The 21,733-nt window shown below is 38.4% G+C and overlaps 1 protein-coding gene across 7 annotated transcripts in view; it reads left to right on the top strand.

Annotated features, from left to right (window-relative positions):
- ADRA1A (adrenoceptor alpha 1A) overlaps positions 1–21,733 on the top strand; it is a 78,335-nt gene that overhangs the window by 35,889 nt on the left and 20,713 nt on the right. The window contains exon 2 of one of the 7 annotated variants that reach the window (XM_081076920.1): positions 19,844–19,899. The exons of the other annotated variants lie outside the window; for them this stretch is intronic. Within the exon in view, the coding sequence (XP_080933046.1) occupies positions 19,844–19,854 (11 nt within the window). The 3' untranslated portion in view covers positions 19,855–19,899. Of the gene's footprint in view, positions 1–19,843; positions 19,900–21,733 lie in introns of those variants that run through there. 7 annotated transcript variants of the gene reach the window in all.

Genomic DNA, 21,733 nt, shown 5'->3' on the forward strand with positions numbered 1-21,733 from the left:
GGCATTTCCAATGTTTAGGTCCTTTAACTGTTAGGCTGCTGACCACAAAAACGAGCAGAATTGACACTCACACCCTATGATTTCATTTGGTAGACTAGAATTCTACAGGGAATGGAATCACTGTAAAATCGGGAGGACTTCAGCATACGATGGCAATGTCGGTATCACAGGAAAACGACGACAACAACAACGACAACACACATATATTTAAAGTAAGAACTAAATCAGTCCTGGGCATCCCAGGCCTTCTGCCCTCAGCCCTGTATGTTTAAACCCTCCCTCCCCCAGCTGATGGAGCCTGCAGACAAGAAGCACATGCATGTGAAGGCGTTAATGACTGAGGAAGGACTGAGGCTTACCTCTTCCCGGTGTACAGTGTTTTTATTTTAAGAGAATAGGGACCGGGGAAGGAAGCTAGTGTTCTTGAGCTTAGCACCAAATCTCTTGGTCTCCTGGGAGGACTTAGAGGCTTTTGTAACAACAGGCAAGTGGCACCTATTCCTTTAGGCACTAATCTTCCTCAACAAAAAGCAAAGGCAGCCTGATGACAGGAGACCCAGGACAGGTTTTCAGTACTTGTGAAGTAAGTGTGGTTATGATTTAACTTTACAGAGGAGAAAACAAAGTCTCAGAATAACTATGTGTCACATGTCACCCAGCTGGGTGAGTGGCAGAATAGGATTTAAATCCACATCGGTCTTATTCCAAAACCTTTCCGGTAAACTTCCACATTTTCCATAAACAAGTTTTGGCTGTGAGGAGACATGAAAACTACCGCTGTGGTATCATCCTATGGCAGTTCTTTGAAATCCCAACTATTCTATAAGTTATTGTCATGTTAAATCACGATGATAAATAATGTGAGTATTCATTTAGTGCGTACCACGTGCTGCACGCTGTATTAAACGTGAATCATCTCATTTCATCCTCACATCAGTACAGTGAGAGGGATTCAGCACCTTTAACTCCGCTTTACTGATGAGGAAACTAAGGTTTCGTGAGCTAAGGAGGGTCCCAAATTGTGCACCGCTGTGTCATGGATACATACAGCGCCTTAGCTCTAGGCAAGACACTGTGCAACGCACTCGATAGCACCGAAAAGCTCAAAACCCTGCTGTCTGTCTGGTGAGGCTGACGGGGGCATATCCATGGGCAAAGTGAGGCAGCATAAGCTGGGTGCCCGGGGCATGGGGCAGACCAGCGCTATAGAGGTTCAGATCAGGAAGACGTAAGCACAGATTTACATGAGTGCCATTTCTAGGACCCATGATACTTTTAAGGGCTTATGGCCATGTTTTGATCTCTTTAAAATCAGAATTACAAAATAAACGTTTAGGTCAAAGAAAATGTATGAATACACAATATATTCATCTTCATACCCACAGAATCATAATTATAATCTTTAATGTTTTGTATGGAAGAAGGGGACCATGAAACTAAAAGTAGCTAGAGCCACGAAAGTCATAAGGTAGCCCTGCCATTGTCTCCTAGATGCAAGTCACCCCAAGGCCTCAGGGTGTGGCAGAGCCACAGGTGGAAGGAGCCTGGGTCCCTGAATGTGGCATGCATGAGAGCTGCGTGCGAACCAGAAGCATCCAGCTGCCAATTGGAAACAGATTCAAAATGTCCCATAAAACAATCGTCTCACTCAATTACTCTAACATTCCTAATTTCACTGTCTTAGGAAGCACAGTCTGATGGTTACACAGTCTGAGGAAGGTCACAGAAGGTAATTGAACTTGAGCTGAGCTTGACAGCTGAAGTACTGGCTCAGCTGAAATGCACCCTGTTTACACTGATGAGAATAAGGCCAGCTTGTAGATTGGTTGGCTATCTCCTTACAAAGAAGAGGTAAAGATTGCTCCAGGATGTGTTTCTGATATGGCCAGTGTCCAACTTAGTACCTGGAACATTGGAGGAATTCAGGAAGTGTGTTCTGGGTTAAACTGAACCATTGCACCATAGAAAGCTGTTTCTGTGTGTCATGCAGGGTGTCATGCGGGGTCTCTGGTCCCGCTTCCCACATAAAAACGCAGGACATGGTGAGAACAAAAAGGAACACTCACGGAGCCATAGATAGGGGAGTCATACCACTATATTCTCGCTGGCGGCTGGGTTGGAGACACAAGAAGCAGGAGCTACACGATCCGCAACCTACTGTCCGCTTCTCTGCCAACCAACCTTACTTGCTAACTGCAATCCTCCATGCTAACTGCAATTCGCTCTTGCCAGCTCAGCCACCATCTTCTTGCTAGCCCCCATTTTCTGCTAGCGTAGCCACGGCAGTTATATTAGTGGCCAATGGCTCACTGGTTACAGCTGACGGCCAACTAGTCACAGCTGATGGCCATCCAGTCACAGTTGATGGCCATTTACTACCCGAGTGAACACCTTTCCACGTGAGGGCAAGAACCTGGAAACTGTACTCTTGGCTCTGTCCCCACCTGTGGTTTACCAAGCTCATGCCCTCATGCAAACACCAGAGTGTGGAACTCAGAAATGGGTTTTCTGTTGTAAACAGGTATCAAATAGGTATCTATGCTCTGTGCCTAGCATAGAACAGGACACCTGCAGAGCATACAGTGAGATGGGAGATTTGGTCTCCTCCCGGAAGGATCACTAAGTCAGGATGGGGAGTCTATATTACATGACAATGCAATTTCTATATAATTATGAACTAAACTTTGCGGTTTTTTTTCTAAAAAAGTGATGGGAGTTGTGTGAGTGCTGGTGTAGTTAAGGAAGATGTTTTGAAGAGGTGGCACCTGACCTTGGACTTGGGGAATAAATAGGACTTAAGTAGGAGGAATTAGAAATTTTGATGAGAATGGCTGACTGTTGCAGGTGGGCTGAATAGGACATTGGGGGGGTGAGAGACCCTCGGACGACCAGTGCGAGGTGCTCATGGTCACTTTGCAGGTGAGAAAGTAGAGCAGAATTAAGAAATGAAGGAAATCAATCTTCTTTGCCTTCTACCTTTCGTAAAAAAACAAAAAAAAACAAAAACAAACTGTCACTGTGGTGTTGAATGGAAGTATGGTTAAAAGGCAGGAAGGAGAAGAGAAAAGGAAAAGAAAGTGCAGTTGCAGTTGGGAAGTGGAAGATAAGAAAGGGGTCAAGTGATGATTTACAGTAGCCCTCAGGGAAGAGATCTCCTAACACCCTCCTAAAAGAGCTGTCCCCTCCCCCTCCCTCAGCATAGAAGTGGGGACAGAGGCCTGGAAGGTCTAGCCAGCTGAAGGTGAGACATGTGGGTGTCGTTGGCTTCTCAGCAGCATGCAGGCATCCCTATTTGATCCAGTGCTTGAATTCAGAAAAATGAAATGCTGACAGAATGGAGCTGGCACATTGTTATGCTGATAATTCAGTTCCATGCCATAAATCTGCCAGCCAATTAAAAACAACCATGAATGCGACTGAAAGCCAATGTCCAATTGGAAATGGAAGCCACACTCTCTTTCTGCGGAATTTAAGAAGCAAGCATACCCATGGATCAGAGAGCTTTTCCCCAGAAATGAAGATGGGCTCATTTAACATGATTTCTACCTGTTCTCCTGCAATTAGCATTTAAGTGACTTTCTCTGGGTATTAGTCACACCGAGGAAATGAAATGATGCTATGGTAATTGGCCATGTGGGTTTCTTCACTTCCCTGGGGATTCCACTTGGCTGGGAGAGCATTTTTTTTTGTTTTTACATAGGTCCTGTCTGCAGTCTTTATTTAGCTAATTAGAGGGCTTAAGGGAATGAGCTGGCATTGGGTAGGAGGCAGGAAAGAGGAGGGGTAGCATGTTATCAAGGGAAGATCACTTGGTTGAAACAGAATATCTGGGTTCTAGTCCAAACTAATAAATTTTTCTCTTCTATTATGTTCCTATCTTGGACAGCCATGGTACATACATTGTCTCATTTAATCCTCACTATAACCCTATGATGTTTGTATCCTGAGCCCCTTTAGAGAGATGAGAAAAATATAATTCAGAAAATCTGCCCTGACCAAGGTTCCCCAACTGGAGAGCAACAGAGTCGGGATCGGAAATCTAATTGGCAGTAATTCACAGGATCTGCTGTCCATTGTTAGTGTCTTCTTACTAAACAGACCTGTGTTACCTTGAACAAGTCACTTTACCTCTCTGTTTTCACTTTCTTTAAGTGTTGGTGATTCTGTGAAAATGCTGGCTCTTCCGGAAAATAAGAGCCTTTCTTTCTCTACGGATTAAGCATCCTTTCTACCCTTTTCTCCCTTTTTTATTTTGCTTCCTTCCTCTTTTATTCTGCTTTTCTTCTCTTTCCTACACATCCAAACCAGAGCTTGTGTGAATAGGTGTGGGGGTTGAGCAAAGAGGGGCAGCGAAAGGAGAGGGAAGCAGACCTATTCATTAGGCAGTCTGTTTCTCATCCCTGAGCAATACTTTCTGCCAAATAAGCTCAGAACAACATGGTATGGGGCAAAGACCTGAAGGCTTAGAGTTAAAAGATTGTGTTTCCAGTTCTGCCACCATCTTACTGTAGGGCTTTGACCAAATCATGGTCTTATTGCATCTCATGGTTCCTCATTGCTATATCTGTAATTATAATATACCTCAGGGAGTGATTTCCTTGAAGTCCCCAAAATGTACAAAGGTCAGGTTGTAAATAATGGAATTATAGTTTTGCTGAGGGTCTTGGGCCATCGAGTTCTGATCCTCCATTCTATACAGGAAGAGAGGGAGCTGAGTTTCCCGATGTCATATAGATAATTTGTGGCACAAAAATTTTGAGAACCTTGGCAGCCTGATATCCATCCTGGTCTATCCCTTGTCCTCATTTCCAGGATGAAGGGAAGGTTGTTTTGCTTCATGGAATTCACATCTGTCATGGGGAAGTAGTGAGATACCTGTCAATGAACCCCATCTTCTTCCCTTGGATAACTTTTTGAGGGGAATCAAAGATAGGACTCACCAGGTATCAGTTTTTCATGCCAGAACACATTCCCATTGGCGACACATCTCCATAATGAATTCTGTGAAGTGATGTCTCATGAGGAAATAGATGAAAATTGCTGCCCATGCCCAGCACCATGTAGGTTGGAGCTCATCAAGTGACAGAGTGTGAAAGGTAGATGCCATACTGTGTGGCCATACGAGTATGTCACAGAAAGGAGCACATTTTGAAGAAAGGCTAGCTATATATTTTGCTTCCTGTGGCCATGCTCCCTCATTTTATTCATGTCTTGCTGGTATTAATATTTACTCTTCTATTCATGCCTATAACACGAAATGTCAGTTCTCTTTTGGAAAGGGGAAAACATTTTCCTGGCGTGTACCCAAAACTTCCTCGAGTTATTGTACTGACTACAAATATCAATTAGATTGTATATAAGTGTCTTCAAAGCAGTTTTCCATATTCTTACTTACTCTGCATTAACCCTGAGAATTATTGTTAGCCTCATTTATAACAATGTAAGTCTGTGTTGTCTAGTATAATAGCTACATGTGACTATTAACTTTAAATGACTTAAAATTGAGTAAATTAAGAGTTTCACTTCTTCGATCATACTAGCCATATTTCAAGTTCTCACTAGCCACATGCTAAGCACTTTATGTAAGATATTTTTTAGCTTTCAAAACAATTTGTGAGACAGCTTTACAGATGAAGTACAGCTTTACAGCTTTACAGACGAAGTCTTTTACAGATGAAGAATGTAAGCTGTTTGTTCACTTGCCAAGATTAGATATAGCACAAGAGTCGTGGATATTGGTTAATCTGACTCAAAAATCTCCCCCTCTACACCAATATACTGTACTGTATAGAGAAATAGCAACAAAAAATGCTTGCAAAATGTGACTAGAGACTTCTAGTTCCTGGACTATGGAGTAGATATATTTTTACCTATTCCTCCCAATAATTACAACAAAATATTCTGAGTATTATGTATAAAATAGACATAAGAAAATTCTGAAAGATGGAGAGAAGAAGCCAGACCCGTCAGAGAGCTTCAGACCCAAGGAACAGCACAGTGATAAGTTTCCTCAGTTTTATTTTTTGCCTCAGATGTCACAGACTTGGCAGAGTGAATTTAAAAAACATGACCCAACTATATGCTTTCTATAAGGAACTCACTTCAAATAAAATGATATGTGTGAGTGGAAAGTAAAACAATGGAAAAAGACAGACCATATAGACGTTAGTCAAAAGAAAGCAAGAGTGCTTATATTAATATCAGATAAAGTATATTTCAGAGCATAGACAAACAGTTCAATTCACAAAGGAGACATAGCAGTCCTAAATGTTTATGTACCAAACGACATACGTACAACATTTGTGAAACAAACACTGATAGAACTTAAAGGAGAAATAGACAAATACACAAATCTACTTGGAGATTTCAATACCTCTCTCTTAACAATTGATAAAACCGCCAGACAGAAAATCAGCAAGCATTTAGAACTCAACAGACTATCAACCAAGATTGTCTAATTGACAATTATAAAATATGCCACCCAATAGCAGCAGAGTACATACTCTTTTCAAGCATCCACAGAATACATATCATGATAGGCCACATTCTATACCTTAAACACACATCAACAATGTAAAATTAAAATCATACATGTAGTCTCTGACCACAATGAAATTAAATAAGAAATCAATAACAGAAAGATAACAGGAAAGACTTTAGACACTTGGAAACGAAACAACACAGTTCTAAATAATCCATACACCAAAGAGGAAGTCTCAACATAAATTTTAAAAATGTGTATTGAACTGAATGAAAATGAAAATAAAATATATCAAAATGTGTGGGATATAGCTTATGTAGTGCTGAGATGGAAATACTTACATTATAAACACATTATAAAAAATTAAGTTTATAAACAATTAAGTTAATGTTTATAACACATTATAAACAATAATTGAAAAGTCTCAATTAAATAATCTAAGCTTCCACTTAAAAAAACAATATGAATCCAAAGCAAGAAGAAGGAGCAGAAATCAATGAAATTGAATACAGGAAAACTATACAGAAAATCAATGACATGCGAGCTGGTTCTTTGAAAAGATCAATCAAATTGACAAACATTTAGCAACACTGACCAAGAAAAACAAAAAGAGAAGATGTAAATCACCAATATCAGCAATGAAATAGGGTATCACTACGAACCCTGAAGACATCAAAACAACAAGGGAATGCTATAAACAACTCTAAACACATCAATTTGACAACCTAGATGAAATGGACTAATTTTATGAAAAGAGCAAAATACAATTCACTCAATATAAAATAAATAATTTAAATAGCCCTCTAACTATTAAGAAAATTGAATTCATAACTTAAAAACTGTCAGAAAAGAAATCTTCAGACCCTGATGATTTCAGTGAAGAATTCTATCAAAAGAAGAATTAATACCAATCCTACATAATCTCTTCCAGAAAACAGAAAGGATGGAACATTTCTCAACTTACTTTGGAGCTAGTATGAAAGAAAGAAAATTAAGGAAGGAAGAGAAAGGAGGGAGGGAGGGAAGAAAGAAACAGTCTCCTATCCTTCATAAATATAATTCAAAAATCATTAACAAAATAATAGCAAATAGAATTCAGCAATATATAAAAAGAATTACATATCATTTCCAAGAGGGATTTATTCCAAGGATGCATGGTTAGTTTAATATTTGTAAATCAATAAATGTAACTCATATTAACACACTAAAGAAGAAAAGTCATTTATATCAATTGATGCAGAAAAAGCACTTGACAAAATCCAAAAACACAGTTATGATAACTCTGAGAAAACTAGGAATAGATAGAGGAACTTCCTCAATTTGACACATATTATTTATAACAAACCTACAGGCAACATTAATATAACAATGAAAGAGTAAATCATTTCTACCTAAGGTTAGGAACAAGGCACAGATATCCACTCTCATTGCTTTTATTCAACATATTGCTGGAAGTTCTAGCTCATGCAGTAAGACGAAAAAAGGAAAGAAAATATATATATACATATTAGAAAAAAATAAAATTGTCATTATTTGTAGATGATACGATATCTATGTTGAAAATTCCAAGGAAACTATTTTTTTAAAAAACTTCTAGAACTAAAAGGGGGGCTCAGCAAGCTCTCAGGGTACAAGATAAACCAAAATATCGTACATTTATATGTTAGTGATAAAAACAGGGGCACCAAACTGAAAATACCATACCATTTACAATTGCTCATAAATATGAAATACTTAGGTTTAAATCTAACAATGTAACACAGTATTTGTATGCTGAAAACAACAAAATGCTGATGAAAGAAATCAGAACACCTGAAACCTATGTAACTTTACTAACAATTATCACCCCAATAAACTTTAATTAAAAAAAAGAAATCAAAGATCTAAATAAATGAGAGACATACTGTGTTAATGGGCTCAACGTAGTAAAGATATCAATTCTCCCCAAATTGACATACGTTTAACATTATCACTCAAAATTCTAGCAAGATTTTTTTGTAGTTATACACAAGTCTTCTAAAATTTATATGGAAAGGCAAAAGAACTAGAATAGCTAAAACCATTTGGAAATAATTTTTTTAAATTTATTTTTTAATTAAAGTTTATTGGGGTGACGATTGTTAGTAAAGTTACATAGATTTCAGGTGTACAATCTGTATTACATCATCTATAAATCCCATTGTGTGTTCACCACCCAGAGTCAGTTCTCCTTCCATCACCATAAATTTGATCCCCTTTACCCTCATCTACCACCCCCCTGGAAATAAGTCAGACAGAAAAGGCAGAGAACCATATGATTTCACTGATACGTGGTATGTTAAAAAAAAGCAACAAAAGAACAAGACAAACAAATGAGAAACAAACACTCATGGAAAGAATTTTAAAGTGAGAAGAATCACTCTACCCAATTTCAAAACTTATTATATAGTGACAGTTATTAAGACTATGTAGGTTGGCAGAAGGATAGAAACACAGATCAATGAAACAAAATGAGAACCCAAATATATTCAATGGATTTTTGACAAAGATACAAAAGCAAAGCAATTCAATGGAGGAAAAACTGCCAGTTAAACAAATGATACAGGAGAAACTGAACATCCATACATAGGCAAAAATTGACCCTTGACTTAAACTTCACACCTTATACAAAAATTAACTCAAAATGGATCATGGACTTAAATGTAAAACATAAAAGTATAAAACCTTTAGAAAAACACAAAGAAGAAAATCTTTAACATCTAGGTCTAGAAAAGACTTGACACCAAAAGCACTGCTCATAAAAGGAAAAATTAATACATTGTATTTTATCAAAATTTAAAACTTTCGCTCTTCAAAAGACCCTGTTAAGGAGATCCAAGATGGCGGAGTATATAAACACTGTGCCTGCATCCTTCCATGAACATATTAAAATTAAAACTAAATTATAGAACAATCAACCTGGAGAACCATCTGAATTCTGGCTAAACAGAAGTTTTATAACTAAGGACATAAAAAAGCCACATCAAAACTGGTAGGAGGGGTGGAGACGCGGAACTGGCTACACCCAAACCTCTGAGCGGCGTTTCAGAACTGGGAAGGATATCACAGCAGTGGAGGTTCCCCCCAAGAGGAGTGAAGGACCCCAGCCCCACACTGGCCTGCCCAGACCAGAGTACTGGTGCCAGGGGCCCCCACAACACATGGCTTGAAAAATAGAGGGGATTCCAACCATCTGGGTGGGATGAAAGGTGGTGAGAAAACCAGGCGTCCTCTTAAAGGGCCAGCACACAGATTCTGTCACTCCCAGGCACTCACCTTGGGCTCCAGCGGAGGGACAGTAACTCAGGGTGTGTCAGAGACATACGAGGGGCAGACTGAGTTGTGTGGCTGTAGGACAGACTTGAGGAAAGTCAGCATTTTTCCAGTACGAGGTCCTCTTACTGTGCAGCAGGCAGGCTGATGCCCTCTTTCCTGTGTTGAGCCCTTCCCCTACGCTTACGGCCAAATCTAAATCTGATTGGTCTGCTGAGATCCACAGCTCAAACCTGCTGACTCACTGGGACCCCTTCCTACCCAACTTCCCCACCTACAGAGGCACTTTCTCCAGGAGCAGCCAGCCCCATCCAAATCGCACTCTTTCTTGGAAAACAATCAATAGTTCCACAGATCACTTGTGGGCGGTGACTGGCCATGGTGTGCTCTGAGATTTTTCCAGAGTAGGTCCACTAGCCCCAGAATTTACATGAACCTGGTGACCACAAGTCTTCCCACTCTTGTGACTCCCTGAGACCCTGCCTCACCTAACTCGCATACCGCACGAGGCTTTACCAGTGGCTAAACTTTAAGGGATATAGCAGGGGGCAGCCAGCCTCAGGGTGTCCTGACATTTGGCAGAGCTACCCCAGGCACAGTACTGGTGGCAGCCATTCTTGGTGTGCAACATGGCCTTTCCCACGTGCCTTCAGGTTTAGAATAGGCAGCGAAAAACTGCGGATCACTTTGTAGCTACTACCAAGTAGTCCCTGGCTGGTCACAGGCAGTGGGTAACTTGAGCCTGCCCTAGAGCCCCTCCCAAGAAGCCCCAGAACCAACATACCTGTAAGGTTGGCTTTCAACCACCACAGAACACCACCCAATTAGTCCCACAAGCAGCATAAACAAAGGGCAGTCTCAACAGGAACCCGAGCCTGCTAGAGCAACTTCCACTCAATGGGATAAGTCCCCTGCATTGCATTCCCTGAGCTATGGATGCATCCAAAGCCCACAGCAAGTCAGCCGAAGGGCCAATCTCACCCACTGACACGCTAATAGCAATCAAGGCTCAACTATAACAGAAGGGCACACAAAACCCACACAAGGGACACTCCTGGAGCCCCCAGTTCAGGTGATCAGGGAGACTGTGCCACTGGGACCTCAGGGCACCTACAACACAAGGCCACCTGGCCAAGACTGGGGGATATAGCAGATCTACCTGCTACATAGAAACAAACAGAGAGGCAGCCAAAATGAGGAAACAAAGAAATACATCTCAAATGAAAGAACAGGAGAAAACTCCAGAAAAAAAGAACTAAAAATGGAGGCACTCAATCTACCAAATACAGAGTTCAAAGCAATAATTATAAGGATGCTCAAGGAACTTAGTGAGAACTTCAACAAAGAGATAGCCAGCATAAACAAACACATAGAAACCATAAAAGATTTGGAATCACCAGCAGACTAGATGAAGCAGAGGGTCAAATCAATGATCTAGAAGACAAGGTAGCAGAAAATGACCAATCAGAACAGCAAAAAGAAAAAAGAATCCAAAAAAAAGTGAGGATAGTGTAAGAGACTTCTGAGATAACATGAAGTGTACCAATATTTGCATCATAGCAGTACCAGACAGAGAAGAGAGAAAGCAAGGAATTGAGAACTGATTTAAAGAAATAATAACTGAAAACTTTTGTAACCTGGCAAAAGAAATAGACATACAAGCCCAGGAAGTGCAGAGAGTCAAAAAAAAGACTAATTCAAACAGGCCCACGCCAAGACACATTATAATTAGAATGGCAAAGTTTAAAGACAAAGAGAGAATCCTAAAAGCAGCAAGAGAAAGGCAACTAGTAATTTATAAGGGAGCTCCCATACGATTGTCAGCTGATTTCTTAACAGAAATTTTGCAGGCCAGAAGGAATTGGCACAAAATATTCAACAAGTGAAAAGCAAGTAGCTACAACCAAAATTAGTCTACCCAGCAAAGCTATTATTTCTAATTAAAGGACAGATAAAGAGCATCCCAGACAAGAAAAAGCTAAAGGAGTTCATCACCATCAAACCAGTATTACAAGGAATATTAGAGGGACTTCGTTAAGATGGAATATAAAAAGATCAAAAGTATGAATAATAAAATGTCAATAGCTACATATCTATCAACAATTACTGTAATGTAAATGGATAAAATGCCCCATTCAAAAGACATAGGATGGCTGAATGAATAAGAAAACAAAACCCTTACATATGCTGCCTACAAGAGACTCACTTTAGATTGAAAGACACACACAGACAGAGTGTAAAGGGATGGAAAAAGTTATTTCATGAAAATGGAAATTTAAAAACAAAAAAAAGACTGCAGTAGAAATACTTATACCAGATGAAATAGACTTTAAAACAAAGGCTGTAACAAGAAACAAAGAAGGACCCAGTAATCCCACTTCAGGGTATTTATCTGAAGAAACCCAAACTTTACTTTGAGAGGATGCATGCATCCATATGTTCATTGCAGCACTGTTTACAATGGCCAAGATGTGGAAGCACCTGGGTGTCTGTCGATAGAAGAATGGATAAGAGCAGGCGGTACATGTATACAATGGAATATTGCTCAGCCAGGGAAGGGAATGGGTTCTCGCCATCTGTGGCGGCATGGATGGACCTGGAGGGACTTGTGCTGAGTGGAATATCAGAGAAAGACAGAAGCAATGAGATTTTGCTTATATGTGGAATCTAAAGAACAAAATCAACAAACAGAAACAAACTGATACAGAAAACATTTAGATGGTTGCCAGATGCGAGGGGCTTGGGGATGAGTGAGTAAGAGGAAGGGATTAAGAAGTACAAATTGGTGCTGGTCCAGTGGCTCAGGTGGTGGGAGCTCCTAACTCCGAAGGCTGCTGGTTCAAATCCCACATGGGCCAGTGGGCTCTCAACCACAAGGTTGCCAGTTCAATTCCTCGAGTCCCGCAAGGGATGATAGGCTTCACCCCCTGCAACTAAGATTGAACACGGCACCTTGAGCTGAGCTGCCGCTGAGCTCCTGGATGGCTCAGTTGGTTGGAGCGCGTCTTCTCAACCACAAGGTTGCCGGTTTGACTCCCATAAGGGATGGTGGGCTGCGCCCCCTGCAACTAACAATGGCAACTGGACCTGGAGCTGAGCTGCGCCCTCCACAACTACGATTGAAAGGACAACAACTTTACTTGGAAAAAATCCTGGAAGTACACATTGTTCCCCAATAAAATCCTGTTCCCCTTCCCCAATAAAAAAATCTTAAAAATAAAAAGTACAAATTGGTTTTTATACAGTAATCATGGAGATGTTTGATATAGCATAAGGAATATAGTCAATAACGTTGTAATAACTATATATGGTGTTATATTGGTACTAGATTTGTTGGATGATATATGGGAAGGCATTGGCGGCAGGGTGAAAAAAAGTAAAGGGATTAAGAAGTACAAATGTGTTGTTACACAGTAGTCATGGGGATGTATGGTATTTCATAAGGAATATAGTCAATAATATTATAATTACTATATATGATGTCAAATGAATTCTAGATTTGTTCGGGTGATAAATGGGAGGGCGTTGAGGAGCAGGGTGTAAAAGATGGAGGGAGTAAGAAGTACAAACTGATAGTTTCAAAATAGTCATGGGGATGTAAAGTAAAACACAGGGAATATAGTCAATGATATGGTAATACCTATGTATAGTGCCAGGTGGGGACTAAACTAGTCAGGGGGGTCATTTTGTAAATTACACAAATGTCTAGCTACTATGCTGTACATCTGAAATTAACATAAAATAATATGGAATGTCAACTGTAATTGAAAAATTAAAAAGGGGGGGAAAGGTGAAGGGAAATAAGAGGTTCAAGTCTCCAAGTATAAAACACGTAAGTCATGGGGATGTAATGTACAGCATGGGGAATATAGTCAATAATATTGTGACAGCGTGGTACGGTGTCACATGGTTGCTGGACTTATCATGGTGATCACTTCTTTAGGTATATAAATGTTGAATAACTATGGTGTACCCCTGAAACTAATATAATGTTGTATGTTAGCTATATTTTAATAAAAATCTTTTAAAAATATAAAATAAATTGAGAAAAAAGGTAAATAGATCTAAAAGTTAAACTCCCTGTTAAAAGGATGAAAAGATAAGTAACATAATGGGAGAAAATATTTGAAAACATATTTCCAATAAAAGACTGGTGTCTAGAATATATAAAGAACTCTCAAAGTTCAACAGTAAAAAACAAACAAAAAACAATCCAAGTAGAACATGACAGATGGACGACATGAACAGACATTTCACTAAGGAGTATATACAGATGGCAAATAAGTACATGGAAAGATGTTCAGCATCATTAGCCATTATAGAAATGCAAATTAAAACAATTAGATAGCATCACACAACTGTCAGAATGACTAAATTTTTAAAAAAGTGACAACATCAGATGCTGGCAATGATGCAAAGATACTGGACCACTCATAAATTGCTGCTGGCCATGTAAAATGATCCAAACACTTTGGAAATGTTCGACAATTTCATAAAAATCTAACTGGGCAACTACCATATAACCCAGTAATTGCATTTCTAGGCATTTATTCCATAGAAGTGAAAATCTATGCTCACACAAAAATCTGTACGGGAATATTTATAGCAACTTTATGTGTAGTAACTCCCAACCAGAAAAGACCCAGATGTTTTTCAGGGAATGAATGGTTAAACACGCTGTGATACATCCCTACTCAGCATTAAAAAGAAAGCCACTATTGGTACGTACAACATTCTCTGGATGTATCTACAGAGAATTATGTTGAGTGGTAAAAAGCCAATCCCAAAATTATTTCATACTTTGACTCCATTTACATAACATTCTTGAAATGACAAAATTATAGAAATGGAGAACAGATTGGTGGCAGCCAGAGGTGAAGGAGGAAGTGGAGCTGGGAGGGAAGTAAGGGTGTCCTTGCAATGATGAAAGTGTTCTGTATCTCGACTGTATCAACGTCAATATCCTGCTTGTAATATGGTACCACAGTTTTGCAAGATGTTTCCATTGGCAGAAACCTGGTGCTGGGAGGTCTCGCTGTATGATTTCTTGCAATAGTATGTGAATCTACAATTATCTCAAAATAAATTTTGATTTTTTAAGTTTTTGACCAATTCTTTTTCTTTCTGTTTTGCTTAAAAAAACTTTTTTATTAGCTTTATTGGGTTAACATTGGTTAACATTATATAAAGCTCAGGTGTACTACAGCTGTACACTCTGTTGTGTGCTCACCATCCGAAGTCTAGTCTCCTACTGTCACCATATTATTTGACCCCATTCACCTTCCTCCCACTTCTTCCCCTCTGGTAACTACTATTCTGTTGTCTGAATTTCCAAATTTGTTTTCTATTTGTTTCATTTCTTCACTTGTTACTTTTTTATACACCTATTACTTATAGAAGCAGCATGTTTCCAGAATCTCCAGTGTAATGAAGCCATTTCTTTTTTGTAACAGTGTGCATGTATTGGTGTGTGCAGGTGGGCATGATTTGGTAATGATGTAGGAATATTTTTCTGTGAGTCCCCAAATGATGTAAATGACGTAGGATCTGCCGGCAGTTCTGGGTGTGGGCCGGGATTGTGTCTCATGAAGCCGAAGAATGGACACATGGACCAGGGAGTTGTAAAGGAAGATAATTAGAGGCAGGAGAAGAGGTTGCAGCTCCTGAGTGGGAGGGGGTCCTGAATGGGGGTACCCAGTGACTGAGGCAAAAGTTCTTACTTTTATCTCTTCCCTTTCCTGTTTGGGGAAGGGGGCTGGAGCCTTCTAATACAATTCATCTGTTTGCTCATCCTGAATGGATTAACAAACCAACCCATTCCTACCTATCAGATTTGCTCCTTTGTCTGGCCAGAAGGGATTTGAGATTATCTATTAACCTCAAGGCTTTATTAACCTCCTGTCTCTGTCCTGGAGTGAAGGAGACATTCCAGGGCCTGGAGTTTCAGGATATGGCGGCTTTTTTGTTTATTTCATCAGGGACCCCACTGTCTACCTAGCAACCGTACTAACTAACCTGTCTCAGTAAGGTGGTAGGTGGTAGCAGAGAAGCAGAGAATGTTTGGTATATACTTTAGGGAAAATGGTGAAAAGACTAACAGAGAGAGAAATGTCTGTACTATCCAGTTGAGTGGATATGAAGTTGTAGGCCAAAGGAGATCAAGGACATTTCATCAAGAAATTACTCTTAGAGAAGAGATTTAAAGAATTTTTAAAAAATAATTTAACCAACTTTAACTAAACAGTTAACTAAATGATTCTGTCTCTCCTAATCTTTTTCACTTAATAATTATAGTATCTGTTTCATAAGATGATTGTACAAAAATTAAGTGAAAGGATGAATATAGAAATGCTAATTACAGTGCTAGGCACACACAGATTAATAACGGTTAGTTATTCTTTTTTAATAGAAAGTTCCCTGCAGGCATTATATTGAGGTATAATTTATATACAGTAAAATTCATTCTTTTTTATTCCACAGTTCTGTTAGTTTTAACAAACACACACAGTTATATAACCACCAGCATAATCAAGGCATTAAAAAGTTCCATCATCCCCAAAACTTTCTTTATGCTCCTCGGTAGTCAACTTCCTTCCCCACCCTCAGGCCCTGGCAACTACTGATTTGTTTTCTGTCTCTATAGTTTTACCACTGCAAGAATGTCATAAAAACGGAATCATACGGTATGTAGCCTTTTGAACCTGCTTTCTTTCACTTTGCATAATACATTTGAAACTCATTCATGAGTTAGTAGTATATAAATATAAAACAAGGCCTTTGATGTACCTGGAATTAATTTTTATGTATGATATGAGATTGGAATCCAATCTCCCTTTTTCCCCCATTTAGATAACCAGTCATCAGGACAGGTTATCAAAGAATCGTTCTCCGGCGCACCCCCCACCATCTGTAATGCAGCCTTGGTCATACATTAAGATGACATATGAATGGGACTGTCTCTGACGTCTCCCCGTCTCCCATTCTTTTCTCTTAATCTATTTGTCCATTCTTAAACAACTGTAGCACTAGCTTATTTTATAAGAACTTTATAATACTGTGATATTTAGGAAATTGAGTTCCTTCTTCCACCTTCTTCTGTTTGAAATTTTTTTTGGTTATTCTTGGCCCTTATCTTCTCTATGAAGCAATCTGTTCATTTTCATTATAGATAAATTTGGAGAGAATTGCTGTCTTTGCAATAATGATTCTTTCCATACAAAACCATGATATATCTGTGATGGTTAATGTCATGTGACCACTTGACTGGGCTATGGGATGTTCAGATAGCTCAGAAAGCATAAAGCACTTCTGAGTGTGTCTGTGAGGGTGTCTCCAGAAGAGATCAGCATTTGAGTTGGTAGACTGAGAAATGAATATCAACCTCACCAGTGCATATGGGTGTCAATCATCCAATCCATAGAAAGCCCTAATTGAACTAAAAGGTGGAGGAAGGGTGAATTCAGCCTTGGCTTGGGCTGGGACACCTATCTCCTGCTCTCTTTGTTCATGAGGGATATTTGTCTGTAGTTGTCCTTTCTGAGAAAGTGTTTATCTGGTATCAGGATAATGCTGACCCCTCAAAAAATAAGTTGGGAATTAGTCTCTATCTTCTCTACTTTGGAAGAGTTTATGTATAATTAATACTATTTACTACTTAAAAGTTTGATAGAATTTTCCACTGAAGTCATCTGGGCCTGGATTTTTCTTTGCTGTAAGGTTTTCAACTGCAAATTGAATTTTTTTTTTGCAGGTAAAGACTAGTTAGGTTATTTATTTCTTCTTGGATAAGTTTAGTGGCTTATGTTTTTCAAGGAATTTGTCCATGTCATCTAAGTGGTTGAAGTTACAATCACAGAGTTGTTTGTAGAATTTCCTATCAGTTTTTAACACCTGTAGCTCTCTCTAAGTACTGTTTTAGCTTCCAACCACATCTTTTTCATGTTATGTTTTCATTTTCCTTCAGATAAAAGAGTTTATAGATTCTCTGCCATTTCTTCTTTGGTTCATGAGTTATAAGTGAGTTATTTCTTAGATTTGTATATTTTTTAGTTATCGTCCGGTAATTCATGTTTATTTCAATTCTATTATGGCCTGTAAATATGTGTAGTATATTTCCAATTCTTCTATAATTGTTAAGGTTTATTTAATGACCAGAATACAGTCTATCTTTGGGAATGTTCCATGCACACTTAACAAGAATGTATATTTTACTTTTATTTAGTAGTTCTTATAAATTAGGTCAAGTTGTTTGAAAGTATTATCCAGTCTTTTATATTCTTACTTATTTTCTGTTTACTTAAGAGGAGTGTTGAAGTCTCCAATTACAATTGTGGATTTATCTTTTTCTTTTATTTCTATCAGTTTTGCTTATGTATTTTGAAGCTCTGCGATTAAATAGATACACCTTTAGGATTGTAATAGCTTTTGGAAAAAGCAACTATGTAATGTCCCACTTTATCCCTGGCCAAAAGCCACTTTTTCTGACATTAATATATTATAATTCCTCCAACATTGTTTTGATTATTATTTGCCTAGTGTATCTTTTTCTACCGTTTTACTCTTAACATACCTTTGTCTTTATATTTAAAGTTGGTTTCTTATAAACAGCATATAGTTAGGTCTTGCTTTTAAACCAATCTGATGATTTGTGTTTTGTTTGTTTAGTCTTTACATTTATATACTTATTGATACATAGCTATTAAAATCTGTTACCTCGCTAGCTGTTTTCTGTGTCCAGAAATGGAAGCCTATATGTGATCTTTAATTGTCTTTGAGAGTGTTATTTTACTATCTTTTACCATAGAATTTAATCCAGTGTGTCTTGGAGAAAATTTGGTAGTGAAAAACTTTTGACCTATTGGCCTATGTGTCTAGATGATATTAACCAATAGAAAAAATAAAATGCATGCCTTTCTAAATAATTAAAACGAGTCAAATACAGAGGGTGCCAAAATAAATGTACACATTTTAAGAAAGGACAAAATTGTATTAAAATTGTAATACTCAATATATACTGATAACAAAAGATGAATACAAGTCATGTGTATACATTTTTTTTTTTTTTTTTGTGGCAGCCCCGGTATTAAGGGTTGGTATTACAGGAAGATGCTATCCAATAGAGAAACTCTGGTTTTTAAATTTTTCTTATAATCTGAAAAACGACATTTATAATTAATTTAGATTTCACTGAATCACATCCATTAAAAGTTCAGTTCAAGAGATAAAAGAAAAGAGATGTATTTGAATTTTTAAAACAATTTTAAAATGACAATGACTATTGTGTAGAGATGATGTGTGGATTATTAAAATGACAGCAACTCCGACAAATACAAAAAAGAGTTAAAGGCCATCTAAAATTCCATAATCCAGAAATAACCACCATTATCATTTTGTCAACACAGCCTTGATGGATGGATGGAAGGATGGATGGATAGAAGGATGGATGGATGGATGGATGGATGGATGGATGGATGGATGGATGGATGGATGGATAGAAGGATGGATGGATGGATGGATGGATGGATGGGAGGATGGATGCAAGGATAGTTAAAATCCCTTTAGGTCACAGGTTCCCCTCTAGTAAGGAATAGGATCAGTGAGCCAGAGAGTTTTGAAAGGGTAGATTTGGGAAAGGAAAGACCAAAGGAAGCCAAATATTTGTTTTGCCTTCTTTCTAATCTTGCCTTAAAAAGCCTCACCCTAGTCATGTCACTGAAAATTGTTTTACCTGCTCCTTTGGTGGCCTGGACTACATTGCCTACCATGGATATAATAGGAGGAAGCAAATATTTATCTTTCAGAACAACCAGACAGCTTTCAGTACTCTAAAACTCTAACTGAAAAAATACTTTCCTCTAGTATATTTCACTATTAAAGCAAGTATAATATTCCATTACATGTCCTTTGGCTGGCAATTTGTAGTAAAGATATAGTTGGAATTAATGCTTAAAAATTGTAGTTAGACTATATTTCTTCTATTGCCTGTTAATATGCATGTATCATCAAGAAAGTGGTATCATTATTATTTAAACCTAAGTATTAGTTACTTGATTATAATTTTTTTCTCAGTAGATATAAGTTGAAGGAGTGTGGCGAAAGTCTGGAGAAAGCCCCCGAACAAAAATGGGTGAGTAGGAGTTGCCGTTGCTAAGAATGAAGGCAGAAGTAGGTGGGGGAAGAGGGAGGAGTGGAAGCATCGAAAGCAGAATAACACAATTTTACAGAGGTTACCTCTGGATTCATCTGATCAGAGTCCAGTTTCCCATTTCAATAGACCACACTGTCCTCTTCTTCCAAAAATAAAATACATAAATTATATCTAATTTATCAAATCAGACATCTTTGTTTTTTCTTAAAGGCTTATACCTGCCAAAATGTATATTTATAAGAATGTTCATAACTATTTTATTTGTAATAGCCCAACAACAAGAAACAATCCAAACGTCTGTCACCTATTAAATAGGTAAATATATCGTGTCATATTCCTACAGTGGAATACTATACAGCAATAAAAAATACAAAACAGACTAGAGGTACCTATAACAAAATGAATGAATCACACAGACGTAATGTTGAGTGAAGAAAGGCAGGCACAAAAGAGTACAAGCTGCATGGCTCCATGTCTATGAAGTTCAAAAACAGGTAAAACTAAGCTGTAGTGTTAGAGGCTGAAATAGTCATTACCTTTGTTGACTCCTGACTGAGAGCAAGCATGAGGGAGCCTTCCAAAGTGCTGGAAATGTTCTGGAATCCAAATCTGGGTAGCAATTTCCTGTGTTTATACATACTCGTACGTATGTATAAAACCACTGGGCTGAACACTGAAGATTTGGACGCTTTACAATCTTAAGTTATATCTCAAATGTTTTTAATGTAAAAATGTTGAGAGTCGATCCCCACTTAATTGCTCCCATGGGTTGATGAAAAATTTTATGAGTGGGCTCTGTGTGCACTGGAGTTTAGTGGCAATGATGAAGAGAGATTGGTGTAAGGGCCCATTTGTCTTTGGACAGCTAGATGGTGAGTCCACTACAAGGAGGATTCAGCCTTCCATCTCTGTTTCTTCCTCAGGGGCCTCACACAAAATGATGATGAACAAGTAAATGCCCCCAAAGTGAGTCTATGTTTGTTGGCTGATTTGGTGTTTGATGTAGATTCAAAGAATTTTGGATTCAAAGAATTTTCTTTAAATTCACGTTTTCATATGAGTTAACTCCAAAAACTGGTTGACCATAGAAGCACGTTCGGAGAAAAGGATGAAAGAATGAAATGCCATCCCAGGTGAATCATGGTTGATTGGTTGGTTTGGGGTACTTTTTCAAATAATTTGTTAATCATAGTTTAAATTAAGTCAACTCTTTTTATTTTACTTTCACACTATTTAGGATCGCGAAGTAGGAAACATAATAGTTAAAAATAATTGCAAAACCTGCTATCCAAGACACAAAGCTGTGTTGGCCATCCATGATTATATGGGAGTGGGTACGTTAGGTTTGGAAGGTGGACCTTAAATATGGGTTCTGGTCTCGCTAAAGTCTCCTTGCCATCCCTCTAATGAACTCACTGATTTTTCTGCAAGGAAAAATCTCTGGGTGTATGTTAGGTGGAAACGTGCCAGGTCTTACGTTACACCAATGCAACTTAGGAGCAGGTATTGATAAGGTCTTGCCTTCTTACTTGAGATGCTTCAGATCATCCCATAAATACTCAGTTACCTTTCACTGAGCTTCTTGAAAGATTTTCCACCATTTCCTTCCTCAGCACGCTGCTGGAAGATTCTAACAGATGGTTTCATTTAGAGTACACATGCAGCCTCTCTCCCGAGTGAAACAGAGTGGCTGTTTTAAGCTTGTTGCCTGTCACCAACTCTTAGGATGGAGCAAGAAAAAAAATCTGTAATCATGATTACACTCAGTAGAAACTGCAGGGGGAATTCAGAAACGCAGCGTGAAATTAACCTAA

The sequence above is a fragment of the Rhinolophus hipposideros genome (genome assembly GCF_964194185.1).
Source record: "Rhinolophus hipposideros genome assembly, chromosome: 16".
In the NCBI taxonomy this organism is placed as follows: Eukaryota; Metazoa; Chordata; class Mammalia; order Chiroptera; family Rhinolophidae; genus Rhinolophus; species Rhinolophus hipposideros.